The sequence below is a fragment of the Mercurialis annua genome, linkage group LG1-X (genome assembly GCF_937616625.2).
Source record: "Mercurialis annua linkage group LG1-X, ddMerAnnu1.2, whole genome shotgun sequence".
Lineage (NCBI taxonomy): Eukaryota > Viridiplantae > Streptophyta > Magnoliopsida > Malpighiales > Euphorbiaceae > Mercurialis > Mercurialis annua.
In genome coordinates this window covers 55,142,923-55,167,008 of record NC_065570.1, presented here as the reverse complement: position 1 = coordinate 55,167,008, position 24,086 = coordinate 55,142,923, and the positions used below count along the sequence as shown (strand labels likewise).

At 28.7% G+C, this 24,086-nt stretch overlaps 4 protein-coding genes across 10 annotated transcripts; 3 read left to right on the top strand and 1 right to left on the bottom strand.

Annotated features, from left to right (window-relative positions):
- Positions 1 to 2,648: 2,648 nt before the first annotated feature.
- Positions 2,649 to 3,831, top strand: LOC126664772 (ethylene-responsive transcription factor ERF014). Its single transcript, XM_050357318.2, has one exon. The coding sequence runs from the start codon at positions 2,860 to 2,862 to the stop codon at positions 3,547 to 3,549; it is 690 nt and encodes a 229-aa protein (XP_050213275.1). The 5' UTR covers positions 2,649 to 2,859; the 3' UTR covers positions 3,550 to 3,831.
- An 8,338-nt stretch (positions 3,832 to 12,169) lies between these two features.
- On the top strand, positions 12,170 to 15,706 carry LOC126661627 (uncharacterized). Its single transcript, XM_050355482.1, has 12 exons — positions 12,170 to 12,289; positions 12,707 to 12,766; positions 12,866 to 12,919; positions 13,015 to 13,075; positions 13,205 to 13,281; positions 13,387 to 13,436; positions 14,234 to 14,316; positions 14,462 to 14,532; positions 14,626 to 14,782; positions 14,944 to 15,083; positions 15,163 to 15,261; positions 15,424 to 15,706. The coding sequence occupies exons 1-12, from the start codon at positions 12,251 to 12,253 to the stop codon at positions 15,493 to 15,495; spliced, it is 963 nt and encodes a 320-aa protein (XP_050211439.1). The 5' UTR covers positions 12,170 to 12,250; the 3' UTR covers positions 15,496 to 15,706.
- A 1,434-nt stretch (positions 15,707 to 17,140) lies between these two features.
- LOC126661621 (E3 ubiquitin-protein ligase RZF1) lies at positions 17,141 to 18,560 on the bottom strand. The gene has a single exon (XM_050355476.2). The coding sequence runs from the start codon at positions 18,361 to 18,363 to the stop codon at positions 17,347 to 17,349; it is 1,017 nt and encodes a 338-aa protein (XP_050211433.1). The 5' UTR covers positions 18,364 to 18,560; the 3' UTR covers positions 17,141 to 17,346.
- A 125-nt stretch (positions 18,561 to 18,685) lies between these two features.
- LOC126661638 (uncharacterized) lies at positions 18,686 to 20,668 on the top strand. Of its 7 annotated transcripts, none has more exons than XM_050355508.2 (3): positions 18,686 to 18,816; positions 19,423 to 19,700; positions 20,327 to 20,668. In XM_050355508.2, exons 2-3 carry the CDS (start codon positions 19,442 to 19,444, stop codon positions 20,359 to 20,361), a joined length of 294 nt encoding a protein of 97 aa, XP_050211465.1. In that variant the 5' UTR covers positions 18,686 to 18,816; positions 19,423 to 19,441; the 3' UTR covers positions 20,362 to 20,668. The 7 variants fall into 7 exon arrangements, with proteins under 7 accessions (XP_050211465.1, XP_050211473.1, XP_050211453.1 ...); XM_050355516.1 differs by having other exon boundaries at positions 18,718 to 18,816; positions 19,418 to 19,700; XM_050355496.1 differs by having other exon boundaries at positions 18,718 to 18,816; positions 19,382 to 19,700.
- Positions 20,669 to 24,086: the final 3,418 nt, after the last annotated feature.

The window sequence follows — 24,086 nt, the reverse complement described above, 5'->3', positions numbered from 1 at the left end:
ATTTATAAGGTCTAAAAATATTTTTATCAATTGGACCCATCATCTTTTTTATTTATTATTTGAATATTATTTTCATGTTTCACAAAATAACAGACTAAATTGTTAAAATTAATTTTTAAAGACATGTCTATCAACTTGGTTATAGTTATGGGTATATAATCATTTTTGCCATAAATAAATAAGCACATATTAATCAATTACTATAATAAAATATTATATTTCTTAATTTATACTAATTAACTCCATATTACACGAGTCTAATTGAACTTATAGTTATGTTATTATTTAATTCATTTTATACTTAATTTTATTTGGTTGATTAAAATAACAAAGTACATATGTCTATTGGATTAAAATGAAAGTTAAAACAATAAAATGAAATAAGTAAAGTTCAGTGTGCAAATGGGGATTCAGCCTCAAAATCGCCAATATATTTATTATTTAAGGCTTTTTACGAAAATTATGAGCAAAAGCTCATGTAGATCCTTGAATTTGTACATTAAGATCAATTAACTCACACTTGACTATTTTAATTTGTTTCAGGATAAAGTTCGCTGTTTTTAGTTTATTAGCTTCTAAATTGTACAACATAAATAAATTTACAAATTGCGATGACTAATTTGAGAGTTAATTGATCTAAACATAGTGAGTATGTCCATAACTAACCTAAAAATAAAAAGTATTTTTTTTATTGATTAAAACACCCAAGTGTGAACTAATTGTCCTAATTTACAAGTTTAAGGACCACGACAATCTTTATTCTAAAAAATACTTATTTGTACGAGATTATTTATAATAATATATGTAGTGTTTTTACAAAAATATGCTCTTTCGTAGTTGTGCATTAGTGCTACAATTTTTCAATAAATTTTAATAAAAAAATTAAAAATTGTCAATAAATATTTTCTAAAAATATATTTTTATTTAAAAATAAAAATAGTGTAAATTTTTAATAGTAAGAAAAAAGTGAGTGTAATATATATGTATAGACTTAAGTAGCAATTTGCCCCTTCAACTTGTAAGCAATGGGCAATTAACACATAAAGTAATTTTATTGGCAAATCAATAGACAAACTTGATGATTATGGGCAATTAGCCCATTTTGCCAAATTAACTTACAAATTAAGGGGGCAAATTGTCAATTTAGGATACAATTAACTCACAAATTAAAGGGGCAAATTATCAAAATGGGGCAAATTGCCCATAATCACCAAGTTCGTGTACTGATTTGCCCACAAAGTTAATTTATGTGTTAATTGTCCATTGCTTACAAGTTGAGGGGGTATATTGCAACTTAAATCTTTATGTATATGCATATATGTGTGCATCAAAAAGTCAAGTAATACATGCGTAAGCAGGCAAAAATAGAGAGCAAAAAACAGTTAAGATATGTTACTATACTTTGGTTGATGTAATACTAGCATAATTAATAATGTTTGATGGTCTTAGAAAGTGAAAGAAAAGATGTGAGATTAGTTTGACGCGGTTTTAGAGTTATTTTGCATGACAGACTAGCTCCAGCTGGGTTTCTGTTTTCTGCTTCTATGCTACCACTGTTCGACTGCGCGTTTTTAGTTTTCTCCATTTTTATTTCTTTTCATTATTGTATTACTGTAATTTTTTTAATTAAACAGCTAACTAATTAACTATCACAAATCTGCATATCCTGGAAGTTGCCTTCATCAGAGAATCCTATGTTTTCTTTTTATGCGCTTTAATTATTTTTTATTAATACATATATTTGTCCTTTATTATTGTTTAATTATTTTAATTAATCAATTTTATATAGTATTATTGATTTCTTCATCTGCAAGCCCATCAATATAAAAATACTCTAGAAATTGAAAATACTTCCTTTCATTAACCTTTTTCTTTAATTGGTGCATGTGGGTTAAAGTTGGAAAATTATGCACTTTTTACTATTTTAAGCTGTATATATTATCAAAATAGAACGAAAATTAAATGTACCCAAAAAGGAATAAAAGTCATATGCAAGACTTGCTAGGGAAGAGATGAATTGCAATTTTAATTTATAAAATTATAATAAGAAGAGCAAACTTTTATATTAGTCATATCATAGCAAGCTAAAATTCACATTCCCAAAATTATTTATTAAATCCCCATAAAATCTTCGGACAGAAGTGTAAAGATCATGTTTTGGGTAAAAAAAAATTGTTTTTTGACCATTTCAATGTCCACTTGTAATTAAAACTGCATGAAAATGACTAGTGTTTTGTAACTCTTGAAGAAAAAGTAACATGTTGATTTTAATTATAAGCTACTATGTAGGGTATAATTTTAATTAATAGTATTAGACATATATGCATGCAACAAGCAAATGGATTGGATGCACTTCTTTGCATTATTATTAATAGTTTTTTAAAATAATCTCATTTATTTTTGATAATAAGAAGTATTAAATTGATTGAATTAGTTACCTGGCATATGTTTTGACCACCCTTGTTAGACAAGTCATTTTCAAAGAAAATCAAGCATAAAAAAGGACATTAATCAAATAAATCTTATATTTTTCCTTACATTTTTTTATATTATTAGCTAAAAAATATCTGTCAGCCATTTTACAGTCAAGTTTGGAACTAACCACACACACACACTTGCTTTACTAATAGAAGAATTTTGTTAAGTTGTTCATCTTCTATAAATACCAACTTTTTGTCTCTCAATTTCATGTTCCATCTCGTTCCTCTTCCTCTCAAAAAGAACCAAGAAAATCAAGAATCAAACCGTTATCCAATCAAGAATCAAACTGTTACCCAATCTAGAATCAAACTGTTACCCAATCAAGAAAATCAAGAATCGACATCAATAAAGCCTACAAGTTGTTGATCATAGTAGCAAATGGTGAAGAGTGAGCTCAAGATCCAATCAAGAAAGCCATCAATGGCAACTTCAACTTCACCATCGCCATCATCGAGCAGTAACAGAATTAAAAAATACAAAGGAGTAAGAATGAGAAGTTGGGGTTCGTGGGTATCAGAAATAAGAGCACCAAATCAGAAAACAAGAATTTGGTTAGGTTCTTATTCAACTGCTGAAGCTGCTGCTAGAGCTTACGATGCTGCACTTTTATGTCTGAAAGGCTCTTCAGCTAATCTTAATTTTCCCATCACTTCCTCTCATTACATTCCCGACACTGTTTTATCTCCTAAATCCATTCAAAGAGTTGCTGCCGCCGCCGCTAATAGTTTTCTAGACAACAATGCCGCCGCCGCCGCTGCCGAAACTGCACCGGTATCATTACCATCACCGCCTCTACCATCACCATCGCCGTCTTCATCATCATCAATGTCCTATAACACCTCATCGCCGATTTCTGATCAACTAGACGTGTACGACGACGTGTCACTAATTGATCAATCTTTTGGGATTAATTACACTAATCATGATGATTATAATTATTCATGGTACAACTTTGATGATCAACTTCATGATCACGATCATGCTGCTGCTTCATCTTCGTTCGATTGTCCGTTGATGATCGATGATTTTTTCGAAGGTGATTTTCGCCTATGGAGCTTTGCGGAATAGAAACTTTTTCATAATTTTTTTGTTCATTAATTAGTTAATTCATATTTATTATTGATTCTTGGTCGATCATGATCTTCTGTTCAATTGTTGCTTGAAGACATGTTACTAACTTATAAGTTATAAATTCATATATGTTTAGTGTATTGATTTAGGACAAGATCACTAGGCTCTCACATGGGGAAGGAAATATTTTTTTGGACTTTCTCATGTGGGATTTTTTTTTATATTCAATTTATTAATGTACTATCAAATTACTAATAAAAAAAGTGTGTTGTCTTGTAATTGAAATCAATAAAATTATAAAGTTTATTTACACTTTTATTTAAAATCTTGTCCAATAAGTTAAGACTAATTACAAATAGATGTTATTATTAAATAAATTATTTCAAACTCGCCATGTGAATTTATATTTTGATTAATCATTGTTGTGTTGAAATGTGTAATTTTATTATTATTTCTAACACATTTTCACAAATAAATGTTTATTTTTAATGTTATAGATTTTACAATTTGTAATATAGAAATAAATATATAATTATATATTTTATGAATAATGCTATGTAACCCAACAAATTTAACTCATCTTATAACACCACCTGACGTGGCAACAAACGAGTGGATCAATTTAAAGTGGAAAATTAAATCATACACTCTTGTATAGAAATTGAGCAAATAGAAACATGCCATGTAAGGCGGTACCATAAGATGGGTTAAATTTGTTGGGTTAAATCGTATTTTTCATATTTTATGTTATAGACTCCATAAAATTATTATAGATACCGTAAATCTTTGATAACAAAATCTAAAAGATATTATTTTAACTCATGTATCCACTCATTCATGCAGTAAAAAAATTTATGTGTAGGTCATTCAAATAACTCATTAAACAATTTAAAAATATATTTATTGAATTTTATCAAACAAATTTAAAGAAAAACAAAAAAAAAATATTTTTAAAAAATATTATTTGATGGTGTATAAATGATGATGTAATCATATGCTATTTTTAAATGTTAAAACTTGTTAAGAAGGAAAAAAACATATTTTATTAACTTATAATTAAATAATCTAATTTTTATATTTACTATTTATAATTATATGTTAAAAAAAACACGCCCATGATATAAATTTATGAATTCATCTTTAATTATGAATATGTATACATTTAATTTGTGAATGAGAGTAGTAAATAACTCCTCATTCCTAACCAAATTCTAGAACTTGTAACCATAGAAATTTTTGACCATGTTAAGTAATTATCTCCAAGTATCAAACAGTTAAAGGATATTCCCTCTGTTTCATAATACTTATCGTATTTGGAAAAAAAATTGATTCATAATATTTAGGGATTTTTAGACAAATACCTATCAAACACATATTTATTCTCAAAAATACCTTTTGACCAAAATTAATTAAAATTTACGGATTGACCAATTTTTTTTATAAAAATACTTTTTTCTTTTGCAAAAATACGATTCAGTTTACTAATGGTTTACTAACGGTTTACTAAACATCTGTTTACTGTAAGTTCACTAACAGTTTATTAATGGTCTACTATCAGTTTACTTAACAATCAAATTACTATTTTTTATTTTTAAATTATAAAATGTTAAAATAAATTATTACTTAATCTACTAAAATTATTGGTGTACCAGTAGTAAACCATTAGTTAATCAACAATAAAACCATTACAAATACACAAGTGAAAAGAAAGTTTACTTATTCTAAAAAAAAAAAGTTTATATAAAAAATCAATAGCATCATCAAAAAATAATTATAAATAACCAACAGTTAACTTAAACTTTATTAACATTATTACTAAATTTAAAATTATTAGTTACTATTAGTAAACCATTAGTAAACCAACAATAAAATTAAAATAAATTAATTATAGGTGGCACTACATAGTTGTGAAATATTCAATTTCTCTTCTAACATCTAGTGCAATTTTGATCCTCATTTTGCAAAAGTCTCCTTAAATAATGCAAATCACCCGACTCTTCATAATATTCATCATTTATTCTTAAATGGCACAATACTCATCAATACCAAAAAAACAAACACCGATCATAATAAACTCAAAGCTTCAATTTTTTTATAATCCAATTCACTATAAATCATTTTTGCACTAGCAATTTCATGGGAAACCATCCATGCAAAATTATATCTAAGCCACAATTACAGCTTATCAAAGTCTCAATATTTTCCATATATTAAACCACCGAAAAAGCAATTTTTCTCATAATAAAACAAATACTGTTGTTAATATATTATATAAAGGTTTATCAAAAGTTTACTATTAGATTACCGAATAGTTACCGATAAATTTTAATAAAAAAAAATACATGTAGTTTACTGCAAGTTCACTAACAGTTTACTAGACAACTACTGAATTTATAAAAACTAAAGTAGTTAACAACAAACATTCATAAGTTTAAAAAACAAACCTATACACATACAAAAAATATAAAATAAAATGATCCAAACAATTTACGGTTAACTAACAATTTACTAAAAGATAAGTTAGTTTACTTACGGTTAACTAACAATTGACTAAATTACTAACGGTTTATCATCGGTTTACTATCGGTTCATTTTCGGATTATTAAAAAATAGATTACTATTAGTAAAATCGGTTATAAATTAAAACTTAAAATTTGTAAAACAAGAACAGAATCCAATAAATTTAATAAGAAAATTAAACTATAAAACAGAGAATAATTTTGGTAAAATAATTATAGCAGACACTAGCTTGAAGTTGTTTCCTAAAAGTGCAGGAGAATATGAAATTGAAGATTATTAGTATGAAGATAAACATGTTGAAACAACCCAACCCTCAATTCTAGCATCTTCATCCAATTCTGACTCCAGTTTCAGTGTAACAAACCAAATTGAGACACTTCGCAAGCTACTTGTTTCCATTTGTGTTTCATACAGACTGAAGGAATTGCATGGTAGGGTCATCTTTTGGGAAAGTCTTCACTGTATGGTCCAAAACAAATAAACGAATTAGATAATGAATCTCACCAATACAAGATACAAACACAATTACACTAACAGCAAAGAAAGAGGCAAACTACACGATTAACCTCCGCTGAACAATAAATTAAAATGTTTCATCGCTCCACATAATAAATAACCACAGTAAAAATAAATGTTTACCAATCCACAAAATGAAGCGCCGGAAGTGTAGAACACATAGGACAGAACACCAAATTCGTCAACCACATGATCCATTAAAGGTGTACTAATTATATCGGGAACAAACCCAGCTAGCGATGCGTCGTCGTTTCGAGGATCGATCAGCTCCGAGGGTTTCATCTTTCTCAATATGATTCAAACCCATGGATTCTGAGTATTCTCGAATCGATAAGTTTATAAATTGGAGATGGGGCGATGAGAGGATGATCAATGGCTCCGGTTATTCTTGTCTGTAATTTTTAGTATGAGGGCAGTGATGGAAAGATGGTCGATTCCGGTAGGGAGATAGTCCAATGTGTTTATGATGTTATTTTACTGTAGAAAACAAAAAAACAAAACAACAAAAATAAAAAGAAATCAGTTTGAATCGTATTTTAACAAGGAAAGATGTTGGTATGTATAAGTGAGAATATTTAGGCTTTTGTTGGTGCTGGGCCTAATTTCCTCTAATATTTATCATTTTAAAATTTAAAAAAATATTAATTACTAGTTTTTCAAATTTGTCCCTATCATAAATAACTTAATAAGATTAAAAAACTAGTTAAACATAAAATTAGTGGCAATTAATATGAACAATTTAATAAAAATATATATAAATCAAGTTATATTTATTAATTTTTTTATTTATATGAAATGGTAAAATGCAACAAATATTACGGATCAGGGGAATAGTTTTAATATGCATTGCGTAACTTAATTAGAGAAATATGTAATTTTAAAAGTAGAAGATATTCTCGTATAAATTCAATAACTATATACATTTTTACAATTAAATTAATGATTTATAATATATATCAAATGTAACTACATTTTGTAATTTTTATTTTGTGTCAAATTATAAACCGATTCATAATCTGATGTAATTTATTGAGATGACAGCCGAAAAATATGATCTTCTATCTCAACAAATTACACCGAAAAACGGCTGCCACCTCAGTAAATTATATTAGATTTTAAACTGGTGTATCAATTTTTTTAAACCGGTGTATCAATTTTAAATAAAATAAGAATTAGTGTATATATTTCAAACATCTTATAAATCATAATTCAATTAAGAGAATGTATAGTTGGTAAATTTAATAGTAACATTAACCTTAACATTTAATACTATAATAGCAACAAGTAGTGAATCTAAGAAAGATTTAGATGTTGGAATTGTAAATACCATGTTCCTTTATACTTCCAAACTTTTAGAATTTTCAACTGTTAGTCAACTCTTTTTGCACCGCAGATAGGCGAAATTTACATAGCAAAGTAACAAAATAAAATAAATATTACTCCAATCTTGATAGGAGTATATAGTTTTAGGTTTTATATGAAAAATAAATGAATAGGAATCTACAATTTGTCCAATCTATATTTTCCTTAATTAACTGTTGCATAGCTTATATTACAGTTAGTGACGGAAGAAGAGAAGAGAATAGAATTTGTAATTCATGTTCAACCAACTTCTCTATAAAATTCTAAACTATAAAATATATATTTAATTTTCATAATTGTATATTTTTATATACGATTTGTAAATAAATTAAATTATTAATTAGATCATAAAAAATTACATATATTATGAATTAATGATACCAGATAGTATGTAGATAATCGATAGTATCTTAAGAAATTAGACAAACAATAATATATATATATATATATATATATATATATATATACTAGTTTCGCATTACGTGCTACGCACGTGGCTCGTAACGTAACTCGTCAATGTACATCTTAGTAAATTTATTATAATTATATCAATTTTTATTTATAATTAATATTAAATTAGTTAAGAATTTTTGTAAAAGTAAATATAATATATTCGGTTATTAAATTTTTTTCCATACTGAATTTATTCTTATTTTGGTTTATAATAACCATAATTAAATAATTAACTTGATTTTATTAATAATATCTTTAAAAATAATAAGATAATAAATTAAAATAATAATATAGTGACTAAATATAGTATTTTAATTTTGCAGTTAAATCAAACTAAAAGACAGGTATTCCTACTAATTTAGAGACAATTTAGTTATTTTTTACATACTAAAAACTAAATTGGAGATAATTTAGCTACCTATTCTAATTAGAACTTTAGTTACAATAATGATTAATTAAATAACTAATTAGTTAATGACTATAAAACCGTTATTTAGTGTTAAACTGAAAAGGATTATTCGGTAAATTTGCCTGTCCCCCCCCATCCGTGCTTTTATATATAGTACATATATATATATATATATATATATATATATATAAATTTCATTATTTTATATTTTATATAGTAAATATATGTTAATTTTTTTATTATGAATAAAAATTGTCAATTTTTGATTTTTGTGCGCGTATTTAAAAAATTAATTTAAATATGAATTTTAAAATAATAAATTATATTATTAACATTAGTATTATAAAAAAATATTCTGAAAATATTATTTTAGTATTAAAGATAAAAAATTTAGTTTGAGAATGATTTTTTGTTGCTATACAAAATTATTTCATGATAGACTAGTTTTGGAGACGACCTAAAAGAGTAAATTGTCCTTCCATTGCATGAGGTCGAGGGTTGAAACCTCCGATTCTCCTCAGGCTGTGGCTTTGTCTGGTTAATTTAAAAAAATACATACTAACTTCTGCTTATTTCCGCTAACAACTAATCTACAATAGGTCAATCTCGAATTAAAAAAAAAAAGGAAAAATAGCACGTGATGTGTCCTCTTGTGGATTTGGCATGGCGTCCCATCCCTAAGTTGTTTCTACATTGTATTTGGCCTCTTTAAGAGAATAGCTTCTTCTCTGTGTATGGGCCATCTTATTCCACTTTTCATGTTTCAAATTGTACAAAAGGCCATTTTTGCTCAGAGTATAATATAGGATTTTGGGCCATGACTGGATTCTTTTAACTGGGCCTACATTATATTAGGGGGTCCCACGTAATCGATATTTATTGTTGTCTGATTTTAAATTGGATTAATACATTATTTTACCCTTAAACTTTACCACTTTATTCCATATAATTTATAAAATATTTTTTTTATTCCATTAAACCTCTTAATTATTTTTTTTGTTTTATTTAACCTCTAAATTTTACCATTTTATTCCATGCGACCTAATAACTAATTTTTTGTTCCATTAAACCTCTTAACTAATATTTTTTATTCTATTTAACCCCTCAAACTAAACTATCTGTTCTATTTAACCCCTTAACTAAGTGTTTTTTTCAATGAACATCTAAACTTCTTTTTTTACCCATTTAACCTCCACAAAATATTAATTTTAGAATAGATATGAATATGTTTCTTATATTTAAAATAAAGAGCGATATATTTTATATATTATTTAAAAATTCATTTAAGGATTAATTACTTAAAAAATCATGAATTTTAGCGTGTTTTACAATTTAAACACAAACTTCGATAATATCATTGTTGAAATGTAAAAAAACATTTGCATGTTCTAGAAGTAATATCATTTAATTATTTGATTAACTTTAAATATTTTTTATTTATTTCTAATCTTTTATTTCTAATTTATACCGTCGTCAACAATTTATGAAAAATATTATTAAAAAAATATATTTAAAAAAAATCATATGTCATTATATATAAATTAATTTATATGCTTTTAAGCATTTATTATAGACATAATATGGTTGAAAATTAAATAATTGTCTTTTTTGAGGAGGTTAAACTGGTAAAAATTAAAAGTTAAAATGTGCAATAGACAAAAATAATAGTTAAGAGGTTAAATAGAACAAATAGTATAGTTTGAGGGTTAAATAGAACAAAAAAATAGTTAAAAAGTCTAATGGAACAGAAAATTAGTTCAGAGGTCACAAGGAACAAAATGGTAAAATTTAGGAGTTAAATAGAACAAAGAAAATAGTTAAGAGGTTCAATGGAACAAAAAATTAGTTTAAAGATCGCATGGAATAAAGTGGTAAAATTTAGGATTGAAATATTGTATTAAGCCTTTTGAATTCATAGCCAACAAAATCCAATTTTCACAATTCACAATATTTCATGTGATAACATAGTACTTCTTCTGTCCCACTTAAAAATGTATATATCACTTTTACACATAGATTTTAAAAAAAAAATCATATGATAACATATAGACTAATTTTTCTTATTTTTTTCTTATTAATTATTGTCTTGTAATTTCTGTATAGAATATTAGTTTTAATTATAGAAAGAGAAAATGTGGGTATAAAAGAGAGTTTCTTATAAAATGATAAAAAAATTATAATTTGATCTTTTATATGCGACAAAAAAATTGAGATATGTCCTTTTTCAAACAGGACGGAAGGACTAGTGTTCTTTTTACTTTTGGATCATTGTCACTTAAGTTTACAGTTTAATGGAGATATTGTAATGTCATCTTGTGCAGTCTAATAAGTGTATTTCTAAAAAATTATTTTAATTTGAATAGATATAACTCTGTTTTAATTAAAAAATTGATCAGATTATGATTTGTAGGTTACCCTACGAGGTAAGTAATAGTTTTCTCCCATTAAAAAATAAAAATGAAGGAAAAAATTATAAGAAACTATTACTTTTAACATTCCCATATGTAATAAGATTTATATTTTTTATATATATTTTCTGAAATAGTGTTTTTTTTTTTTATAAGATTGTGGTTTTTATTTGGTTTGATATCATATAAGGTGATTTTATTGTTTATGCAATTGTCTTATACTAAATTTGTTGGGTAGTAAAGCATTTGGAGTTATGCTTAAATTGATTGTTTTATTACAAATATAACATCTAATGATCGCAGTTCAACTCTTCAGTCTAATAATCCAACATCATGCCACATTATGAGAGTATGGGTGTTTCGTAAACAGTCAACATGCCCATGTTTGGTGTGTTGCTTCTACAAATTATTAAGCTTTTAATAAATTTGTTTTAATATGGAGTAGATATTTTTATTATATTATGATTTGAAATAAAATTACTTTTGATGCTCAAAACAATGGTATAAAAATGTTATTTAATTATGTGATTTTTAAAATGTAATTATAAATCTCCATTATTACTCATCATGATTGATTTAAGAACGACAAATTATCTAAAAAAACTAAAAAAAAAAGTGTATTTTTCTCCCATTTAAAGAAAAATTAAACTGTGTATTTCATCAATTTAAAATACAATTTTTTATATCTCCTACACAAATGCATATTAGTTTAATTTTATAACTTTAGTAAGAAAATAAAATAAAATCAGACTATATATAGCAAATACTTACTTTTAAATTAGATATTTCTCCTTTGTTAGTTTTTCTGGGAGCAAATTTTGTCTCCTTTGTGGACTATAGAGAAACAAGTGTAACCATTACTAAATGGGCTCAGAAAGCCCATTATCAACAAAATGAGGAAAACCCTAGCCCAATTGATTTACAACAAATAACAAAACAACTTTTGGTTTCGTCTCTCAACGTCTAATTTGTGCTGTGCCACTGCCATTGATTTATAGCTATCAGCTATTGCGCAGGCAGGAAGATAGAAATGGGTTATACAAAGGATCAGCTTCTCGCTCGATTAAAGGTCGTCTTTAAATTTTTCTTTAGATAAATTCATCTGGGTTTTATTCGTTTTCTTTTGTGATGTGTTAATTTTCAGTATAGTGATCGTTTATAGGGATTAATGTTTAAGGGTATGAATTAACGCACCACCCTTTAGTCGATTGTAATGATGATCAGTGTAATGCAGCTTTATTGGACTCTGAAATATAGTCAGAGAACGATCATATGATGATAGCAACTAAATTTGCTAGGTCATGAACTTTAGTTTTGCAAATTATTGAGCTGTTACTCGCCCTTTCTGTGTCATGAGCTGTAATAAGCTGCAGTGAACTCCTTGTGCGTATAGTTGCGGCTGCATGTTTTGCTTCACTTGTTAAATTCGATGTCTTTCTGTCGACATCCTTTGCTAATTTGGATATTGGTTTGATTTCTCTTTCAGGAACTTCAAATTGATTTTATCCAATACGAACATCCCGTTGTTTTGACTGTTGAAGAGCAGGTGATGTTTATTTCCACTCGAAATTAGGTTATACATGTTTCAACTTTTTCATATGATATTTATAGGCTTGCTCATGCAAGAAGTTGGCTTCTATTTCAGGCAAAATATGTTGGGGATAAAGGAGGTGGACTTAGTAAGAACTTATTTTTGAAGGTAATGGACAATGAGGATTTGTAATTCATCTTGCCATGGTAACATTATTAGTTTTTCTTATTTGTATTGTGATTATTTCACATGCTCACTTGCAGGACAAAAAAAGTAGGCTCTATGTTGTTTCTGCTTTGGCAGATACCAAAGTAGATATGAAAGGTGAATGATTATACTTTTTCAAATTTCCTATTTCATTATGTTTTGACTTTTATGGGTTTGAATGTCATAGGCTTGCTCTGCTTTGTGCTTGCCTAAGTTTGGATTTCTGATGTCTTTAAGGTTGAGCAGTTTTATCGCAAAGGCTGGGTTTGGGGAAAGGAGGTATCAGAATGGCTCCTGAAAAAGAATTGACAGAGATACTTCAGGTACATGCGCTTATCATGCAATATCCCATGCTTTGTTTAATGTCTACAATTCTGCAAGTTGAATTGTCATCTGCTGTTTGATCATTTGTACTTTTGGTTTTCAAGGTCCCGTTGGGTTGTGTGACCCCTTTTGCTATGATGAATGAGTCGGCAAGGTATGCATTATTTGCTTGTGCATCATATTCCCAGCTATATCAACATTTTAGACTTCATGAATACTGTTTTCATATTTGACCTTTGTTGATCTTGCTCATGTGAAATTATTCAACTTTGGTTTCTGTCCTTGCTGATATGCATATTATTATCATTGCATGCTATCTAACTGCCGAATATGAACAACCACTGATTATGTAGATAGTGAACTCTTCTCATCATTGTCAAGCCAGAATTTACTTTTTAATGACACCTTAAGAGGACACTTTTTATTCAAGATTATAACCCAACCTGTTCGATAGATATATTCAGAAGGTATAAGCCATATCACATTGGGTTATAACAAGTAGATCAATTAAGAACACAATAATCCTATTGGTAGGAAGTATCTCCTGAGTAAGAAGAAAGCATGAGATATAATAGTCATGAATATATTTATATTCATCATCAAGATTCCATTTGATTGGTAGAATTTTTTCCACATCATTGCTTGAATGAGCATTTATAGTATATTAAGGAGTCGTGTGGGGAAAGTTTATTTGAATTCAAATCTTGGGAATTAAAGGAATTTCTGTCCTTTTATAGTGCAAGTGTCATGTAGTAATTGGTGTTGAATATCATAGATTTTTTGATTGAACCTAAGTAAAATATGTCAGTGCTGTAATATTGTTTTTGGGTCTAATTCTTAAACTGAAGAAACTAAAATTTTGTGTCTGATTTGCATAATTACATGCCTACCTTCAGACGTGTTCTCTATTACTACAAAATGCTTTAGGGAAATAATTCTGTTATTTTGCAGAGATGTCTCACTTTTGCTGGATAAAGGATTTATAACACAGGAACGTTGCTTCTTCCATCCACTATCAAACGATATGTCAATTGGTAAGTTTGAAAACTGTTTTTTTGGTGGGTTGGTCTCTTTGAGCTGGTCATGTTACCTGGTCGCTGTTCTTAATAGTTGATAATTTTGAGCATTTTTTCCTATGAATTTATTCCTTAATCTTGTGCATATGTGTTTCTTCTCAAGCTCTTCATGCTCGTGATCTTGACAAGTTTCTCAAATCAATTAAAAGAGAGCCCGTGTATGTTGACCTGGAGGTGATACAGAGTTCAATTTGTTGAATTGTATAAAGTGACAACATTAAGACCATTTGAAAGTACAACAGTTAATTTCCCCCCTTTTTCTTGTAGGCTAATCCAGCAGTAGGGAAGGATCAACCCCCTGATTTGGCTGAGTTTGTGCCATCTAGCTCCCCTATTCTGTCTGATCCTTCAGAAAAGACGGTTCCCTCACAAGGGCATAGTGGAAATCCTGTTTCTTCAGATAAGAAGTCCTCAGTTACTGCAGGTATTCAATGCAAATGTGATAGTACTTCTCAATTTTGTAGTTGCAGGCACTGTCACAGTTGGGGCATTTTCTGGCTAACTCTCTTTATTGCTTGTATAGTTATTGTTTGATATGCTTGTTTATTTATGATTTATGGTAAAATTTATCTTTCATGGATGTAGGGAAAACTACCAAGCTCCCCAGTACTGTTAAAAATGTTGACAAACCCGCTGTTGCTGCACAACAAAGAAGTGTTTTCTCCGATGCTGAACTACTAGTGGAAGAAATCATGAAAAAGACATCTGATGTTTTGCTTTCAGAGGTAAGTCGGAATGACATTTCAGTTCTATTCCAACATCATCGCTGGATTTGGGTTAGCACTAAGGCATTTGTCTCTACAGATTAAAGAGAACTCCATCAAGCAACATGGTGAACAGCTCGGCAGTGTGGTTGCTGACAGTATGAAAAAGCGCCTTAGCTCAGATTTGAAAAGCCTAGCAGTAAGTATATGCTGATTTCTTTATCCCAACATTTTACTTTCTAATGGTGGCACTTTAATGAACCTATTTCTGGTTGTTGGCTATGCTTGACATGCATTTTAATTGTGATTATAATATAAAATTTTAATTATGAGTATGTTACAATTGTGATCTTCATTGCAGATAATGTTTAAGAATACGGCTTATGCGCAAGGGTTTTATGCTGGCACTCATCATCATCCAAAGCCATTGTAAACTTGTTTTCAGTCAGTTGAAGCAAAATGCATTTAAACATTTGATAACAGATGTATGATCTTACAAAGTGGTAAATGGTAATTGATTAACAAGTTTCAAATTGATTATGGTCATTCATATTTATTGTCAGCTTTTGCTGGTGCTTCTGTTGAAACAAGAGCTACTAATAATGTTTTGTAAGCAGTGTGATTTTTCAGCAAACTTTAAGCAATGAGTCCCCTCTCCTGCTAGTGGTTGTGGATATTCTAGGTAAATTATTTTGTTTGTTTCTTTTGTCAGTTAAATGGATTTTTGTTTATTTCAATTAGCACGATTTAGGACCAAATCTTTAGAAAGAAAGATCTAAAACTTTTAAATTACCTTAAATTAAAGTATTGTTTTGCACAATCCTTCTTATACTATTTGAATTTCGATTTTTGGGTGATAATAATATTTTGATCTTGGGTTGAATTTTCTTTCTATAGGAATAACATATCCTCAAAAGATAACAGTTAAAGTATTGCTGATTCACTAATTTAATCATTGTAATTAATTATTTTTATGGATTTAATTCTATTGCAAGCTGTAAGTTTTATCCTGTAAATAATTTAATATCTGATATATTAAATGTTAAAAATATCAGCAAAAACTCTTCAAATTTCATTATAAAAAACTCTTTGAACATCAATTTAATTTAATTGTTTTTTTTTCATAATTTTTAAATGTTAATAATATGAAGACAAAATATTTAATTGGGTTAATTACCTTTCCTAAGTTCTAATTTTTTTATGATAAATGATACAGATAAACAATGGAATCCAATTTTTTTGTTATATTCATATCTGTAATAGTGCGGAAAGAAGGTCGGACTCATAAGTGCGGGTTGTGAGATGCATACTAAATGTTCCATCTCCATGAGTTATGACAAGCACCTTTTCTAATTCTCAATTTCTTTTTATTTTCACCAATTTTCGTATATTATTTCATTTTTCTTTCCAATTAGCTCATTATTCTCTAAATCATTTCATAATTTACAAATATTATTATATAATGACACTCTTCCAATTCTATAACTTATGAACATTAATAATAACTCTTTAAATCTCATAATAAAATAAAAAAAAACTTCAAACACAAATTTACCAATTTTTCTATTCGAACTTTTTTAAAATTTCATAACTTATAAACATTAATAAATTTAACAAATTCTTTAACTTACAAACATCAATAAAACTTTTGAAATCTCATAATACAGAACTCTTCAAAATTCTATTTAATTTTGTTATTTCACAACTCATAATAATACAATAAAAGTTCTTTTGTTATTATCAATTTCTTCTTTCAATATTTTATCTTCATGATCAAACCGGAGTATTTGATTTTTTATTTTGGTTGTGATGATAAATGTTTGATCTTTGGTCGAATTTTCTTTTTATAGGAATAACATTTTCTCAAAAGATAATAGTTCATTGCTCTCATGTGTAACATCCCGCTTAAACTCATGTAACTCCCAACTCATTCATGGATAAGAATTTTTGTAAGATTTTATAAGCTAAATTTAATCAATTGAGGTGTGACAAATAATTTTTTATCGATTGGATACCCGTCTAGAGAGTGTGACTATTTCAATGATACTTTGTCCATAAATTTCATTTTGTTTGATCATTAATAAAATAAAAATCTTTAATACTATATTGAAACATTTCAATGTGATAATATATAAACCTATAATGCCAAATAGAATTAAAATATTTAAAAACTTATAAAATGAAATAATTTAACTCTGCGCACGCATCAACCTAGTTCGATGCAGTTTATTTCAATAGCCAAGGACTTTAACATACAAATGATAGCTTAAAGAAAGATTAAACTTCAATTCTCACAAGCTCCATGAGAAGAGCCAACATCTTCTCCGCCGTGAGGACTAATTCTTCCGTACCTCGGACGAAACGGCCACAGGTTAGCCAACTGCCTCCTCCATCTCAGACACCTTCTATCACCATCTTCTCCATCTTCACATTCAACATCATTTTGTGCTGTACTACTTGCATCAGGAACAACCTGCAACTCTTGTCGACAGACGGGACAAGAATTGTGTAATCTTAACCAAGGCATAATACAATCAGTATGATATATGTGTTTGCATTGCAACTCCTTTGCCTCCCCTCCAACCTTAAACTCCTCCTTGCAAACCGGACAATGCGAGTCGTGTATCAAATGGCTTGCAGCAATTTTCACACTTGGTATTGCTTCAATTGCTGATTCTGGTGCTGGAGCTGGTCCTGGCCTGTCATTTTGAGTCAGTTCTTCGATCAAATCATTAAGTCCTGAGCCAAAAAAGTAGTCTCTTGCGTTAACCCTGGGAGGAATCGGGTTTTCAGGTCGCAAATTCGGTTGAGTTGGAGAGAAAGGATCAACAGGCCTAAGAACTATCCATGTTCTTGGCCTAGATTGAATTCCAGGTCCTTCTTCAATGTTATCTAGTCCATCCAAACTCCAATTTCGACGCCTTCTAGGACGTATTTCAGCTTCAGGATTCAATCTATATCGTCTCCGAAACCAAGGCCTTCCCCGATATTCAGATTCAAGATCATCAACTCCAAAATTAAATCTCCTTCTAACAGGTGGATCAAGCATGAGAGATAAAGCTTCGAGTAATCGAGCTTCGGGTGAAGGATCAAAACCAGTAAAATCAACAGCTAGTCTAGGTCTGTTCATCGCGATTTCGCAAAGGAACTGACCGGAACATCGAGGACAAATGATTTCTGATGGATCAGAAGCAGCAATTCGAACCATTCGATGACACTGGTAGCACCAGTAAGGCTGAAAGGCTCTTGCGATTCTGATTGTATGGTCATCTATTGTTGTTCTAGGTGGGCTTAAAGACATAATCTTTATGAACAGTTAGGTTGAGAATTCAAAAGGGTATTTGTCTGGGTTGATTTCGGTTTCTGGGTTTATACTAGTTTTGGAAAGGAATTAAAATTGAAACCTTAGAATTCATATTTATGTAAAGAAAAGAATGGCTTAATTGGGTGGCAAAAAGCATTCCTTTATTTAGTTTGAAATGTTTGTATGGGTAATCTTTAATTCTTGATTTCCTCTGTTTTCTTCTCTACAAAGAAGAGAATGAGTGAGACGAAAAGAAAGGCTAAAGATTGTTTACTTTATATTTTTCTTTTGAAAAATCGTTAAACTATTTGAATTGCGAGGGAAAAGTTAAACGGCTCTCTTACCGGCAAAGCACGTTCTTTGCACTATTTTTTTTTTGACGAAATTGCCCTTTGGTTCTTAAAGTGTGCAGAAGTTTCAAAACGACAAAAAGCTGAGTTCTTCTTCAAGGTAATTATTTTCAGTAATCTTTTTCGATTATTCTTTACTTTATTTTTGTTGGCGGCGGTAGTACCAGTACCGGTGGTAGTAGAAGTATCTGGTATGTATTTTTTTTAATATGTAATATACCATTAAGGTTTAGTATATGCAATTTTGAATAATTTTGTTACTTTCATGCGATTAGGTTTTGATTTGGAATTTGTGTGGTTGAGATTCAATTGGAATTCATTTTCTCTGTTATGGGTCCTCACTGTTTGTTTACATGGTCAAAAGAAAAACTTTTTTATTCTTGAACACCAGGTGTTTGTTCATTTGCTTCAATGAATGATGATTCTTGTTTCATAGCTGTAGCATGGTTTCCCTCGTTGACATTAATTTTAAGACCTTGTTTGTGTAGAATGATGGTAGAAAACTTGCCTGACTTGCTTCTAGCTCGTATGAAATACATGCTTCATTTTTCGCTTCACTTTCTATCCCGCTTAATGGACCTCTCCCGGATTCTAATTGTCCTTTATTTTCATATTTGCATGTCATGGTAGTTTTCTTGTACCTTAGTTTCTTGAATTCCGCACAGTTCTTGGGTTTTGAATTTACAGTTTGAACTGTGAAGTGTAGCTAGTGGATTTACATAATCATGGGAACTGAAGATTCAAAAGATCCATTGAAGGGGGTTGACTGGAAAGCCATAGGCAGTGAATTGCAGAAGGACCCTAGTGCTGGTACTAAACCAATTGTAAAGAAGAGGCTGCCGAAAAAGATTAGGCAAATTCCAGACTACTATTTCCTTCCACGAAAATCTTTACCCGTTACAGTTGGATTCTATGGAGCATGTATTGCTGGTGGAATCGGTGCTGGCATGCTGCTAGAGATATGGATAAACAAGAAAGTAAAAGGTATTATACTGAAGTTTTGATTTATAATGTATGTTTCTTACTTGGAACATTCTAAGAGTAACTTATCTAGTGGCATTTAGAGACTTCCAAGAACAACTAAAATAAATAGACATTACAAAAATCATTGTGATTTATTGTTGTTCTGGGAATCGGGATTCTAACTTAAAAAGGCCTTCTTTGCGAAATCCTGGAATTTGCTCCTAATATTTGATAATTGACATGTTAAATAATACTCACTGATGAGTGTATTTTAGTTCTTACATCCTCTGCTGGCAAACAGGAGTGTGCGAAAACCGAATAACTAAACTGAATCAACAAATTCAGGTTCTATTTGAAATTATAAAAACTTTAGTTTTTCTGTTCGTTTAATGATACCGATTAAACCAAATCTAGACTCTTACTGGAAGCTTTGTAGAAGCATTTGCCGTAGTTGTTTGTTTGTATGAATATTTATGGTCATATCTTTACATTCTTATATATACTCTTACTGGAAGCTTTGTAGAAGCATTTGCCATAGTTGTTTGTTTGTATGAATATCTATGGTCATATCTTTACATTCTGATATATATATATGGAATTTGTGCTGAGCTTATGGCTAATGCTGCAAGTTTGGTTGGTAATCTCAGAGGATGGAGGTGTCATATGGGAATTTGACAAATAGAAGTTGAAGATTGGCATTAAATGAGTTGTTGCCTATTCTTTTGCTACTGCTTCTACTTCTGGTTGCCTTTGTTCTTCAGGATGCAGATAATACTGAAGAGCTTTAGGGCCTTCATCTTGGAGCCCAAAATTCCAATGCTACTTTCTTATTTTATGTTAAAAGAAGGCTCATTTTGATTCTGTTTATTTTGTGAGTTTGCTTTTACAAGTTGGTCCCATATTCTGCCATTGGATAGACTAATTGTAGGTCATATCCATTTGATTTTATTTACTATTTTGTTCCAAATTAATAGACAATTTAAAATAAATACAGTTATTAAAAAAAGGGAAATTTAGGTATTTACCTAAAAAATAAAAATATTTTCACTTTTTACCTCAACAAAAAAAAGTTACAAAAAATACCTCACCTTTTTTTCATATTTATATTTTTACTCTCTGAATTAAAATAATTATAATTTTACTCCATTATCATAAAAGCAGCAGTTATATTATCATCTCGTTATCATAATTTTTTTGTAAAAATTATTTTTCGTACGTTATCATACTATTATCATTAACTCTGTCATACTATTATCATAACTTATTCTTATAAAAGATACAGTTACATTATCATATCGTTATCACTACAGTGTTCTGATAACGACATGATAATATAGTGATACTGATACGATAACCAGACATTGTTTTATCATAATAGTATCATAAATATTATCATAACATTATCATATAGGTGCCATAAATATTATCATCCCGGTATCATATGATAATGTTATGATAACGACATGATAATGTTATGATAACAATATGATAATCAAACATTATTTTCTGTAAACAATCTTTTTTTTCCAGCAATATTATGATAACTACATGATAATACAGTGATACTCATATGATAATCAGAAACTGTTTTTTTATAGAAAAGCATTTTTCTCTGCAAATGTTATGATAATGCAGTGATACTCTATGATAATCAGATGCTGTTTTTTTTGCAGAAAATCGTTTTTTTTCATCATAAAATCGTTTTTATGCAGATTTTAGATCTAAAGTTGAAAAAATTCTAGAGAAATTTATTTAGATCTGAAATTAAAATAAATCGTATTTATTAGCACAAATTAAAAAAAATTCGCTTAAATTAGATATAAAAAAGCGCGAAACGACGGAGGAGCAATGGCGGAGAGCTGACGGAGCGATGGTGGAGCAATGGCAGAGAGGCGGCAGAGGAGAAAGAAGAAGAAGAAGAAGAAATCAAAAATGGAAAAAAAAATATCCAGGTCAAAAAAATGGAGAAGAAAAGAGAGAGAGAGAGAGAGAGAGAGAGAGAGTGACATGTGAAAGTGACAAGTAGTGGTTGAGAGTAAAAAAAAGATGCTTGGAGTAAAAAAATAAAAAGTAGGTATTATAATAAATAAAGATATGTCTTGAAGTACAAAATAAATGGGTGATGTATTTTCTCTAATGTTTCCTTGTTGAGGTAAAATTTATAATTATTTTACAAATTGGGGTATTTTCTCTAATTTTCTCTTAAAAAAATTAGTTTATTTAAACAAAAGGCCTAATTTCTTGTTATAGAAAATTATTATATTTATCATTCTTTAAATGTAATAGTAACTTTTTGTATGTTAATATTTTTTTTTGTTAATGTATTTCAGTATAACTAATGAAATGATGTATCAAATAATTATTCGGGTAATAAATGATTGTTTATAGAAAAGTGAGAATATTGTCTATTAATTTAGGACAAAGGTGTACTCCCTCTATTTTTTTTAGTCGTCGCTTTTGGGTAAATTGTTAGGATTAAGAAAATACTTTTTTTTTTGTGTTGAATTACAAACATAAAATTAGTTTAACCCTATTTATAAACTTCACTATTAAAAAATTTAATTTTAAAATAGAGTTATTAACCTCACTATTGAATGATTTAGATTTAAAAATTGAACTACTACTTAATGAAATGATTTCTACTACTAAAATCAAACCAAAGTGAATAAAAAATACTAATCGCAAACCGAAATAAATTGAATTGCATAGTTTGTTTTGGTTATTCGATTTTGGGTAGTAAGTTATTGGCAATATAATACCAAATTTTGTGATTAAAAAATTAAAATGAAGATCGGTAGAGGAGTATGAGTGGTAAAAGAGACACCAACCGAAACATTCATGTTTGTAATTAAATTAGAAACATTTTAGAATCTCTAGGCCACATCTATACAACTCCCTATTTCTTTTAGGTATCAAATAGGACCAAACAAATAATCCAACCAATAATTCCAAATTGTTTCCCACAACAATAGGAGCCTGTCTACCAACTACCATGTGCTTCTTCATATCTATTTACGGTTCAACATTTTAAATTTCTCTATTTTCTTACTACTAACTAGAAATAGGTAAAATAATTTTTCATATTTATATTTTTTTATCATTTTATCAAATATATCTCTATAAAGTATTTTGTACATTTTGGTATGTTAATTTTAAAAATATGAACAAATACATTCAATTCTCGATTTAAATCATTTTTGGACGCATAATCTTTGTTTCAAACCCAAATAATCATTTGTAAAATAAAATAAAATATTAATTATGTAAAATAATTATTCATAAGATTAAAATTTATGAAAAAAAAATCTGAAAATTAGGTATAGTTTAGAGTTTTGGCTATAATTATTTCAACTAGTAAAATTGACTGATCACAATGCTTTAAATTATTCTTTTAAATTATTTGATAAAATGACTGAAATCGTAGTATAAAAAAAATATTTTGCCTTGAAAATACTTGTCAAAGTGTTAGGTGATTACATCTTGCTCTCCTCCCTTCTGCCCTAATTCAGTACCCAAATTCTAACCTACAATGGACTTATTGTATGCAACGCATTATTTTAAGAACTGGACCGCACAGACCGGTTAAACCGTGAGCTGGAGATCAATTTAGTTTATTTTTTCTTAAAAACTAAAAATATGTTTCAACAACCTTACAAACCGTAAAAACAGACGAATTTTCATAAACTTGAATATATTTAATTTTTTTTAAAAAAAAACTATAAAACTCATATATATATATATATATATATATATATATATATATATATATATATAAACCGTTGAATCGGGTCGTCATACAAGTTTGGCCAGCACACAAGAAAACTGTCATTGAGCGACAAGTTTTTCCATCGCCAAATGGCTAAAATCTATCGCTAAAACCGTTTAGCGACGAAAACTATCCATTGCTATAAAAAATCGCTAAACGGTTAACGGAAAATCTCGTCTCTCGTTAATTTTAGCAATGAATTAGCGACAAACGAGATATAATTTTTTAACAATTACCAATTATTTATTGATGAATATTTAATTATAACAAAAAAAACAAATAATTACTCCCACACTTTAAAATAATTATTCTTTTAAAACAGTTATTTCCTTTAAATAATTTCTTTAAAAAGTTATATTTTTAATACTTATTTTTTAAAATATTTTTTTTAGAAAATAATTATTTTTAAATAATTATTTAAATAACTGTTTTTTTAATTTTTTTAAATAAGTAACCATAGATTTTGAAATCCGCCGCTAATAGCGACGAAGACCATAATGCGTTGCTAATTAGTGATGAACGTTAAAGGTCGTCGCTCAGACGACAAACGTTATAATTTGTCGCTATTTTCTTGCCAAAATTTTTGGCGCCCCGTTTTCCCCCAAAATGGCGACGGATAATTTTTCAGTGCCTTGTTTCTC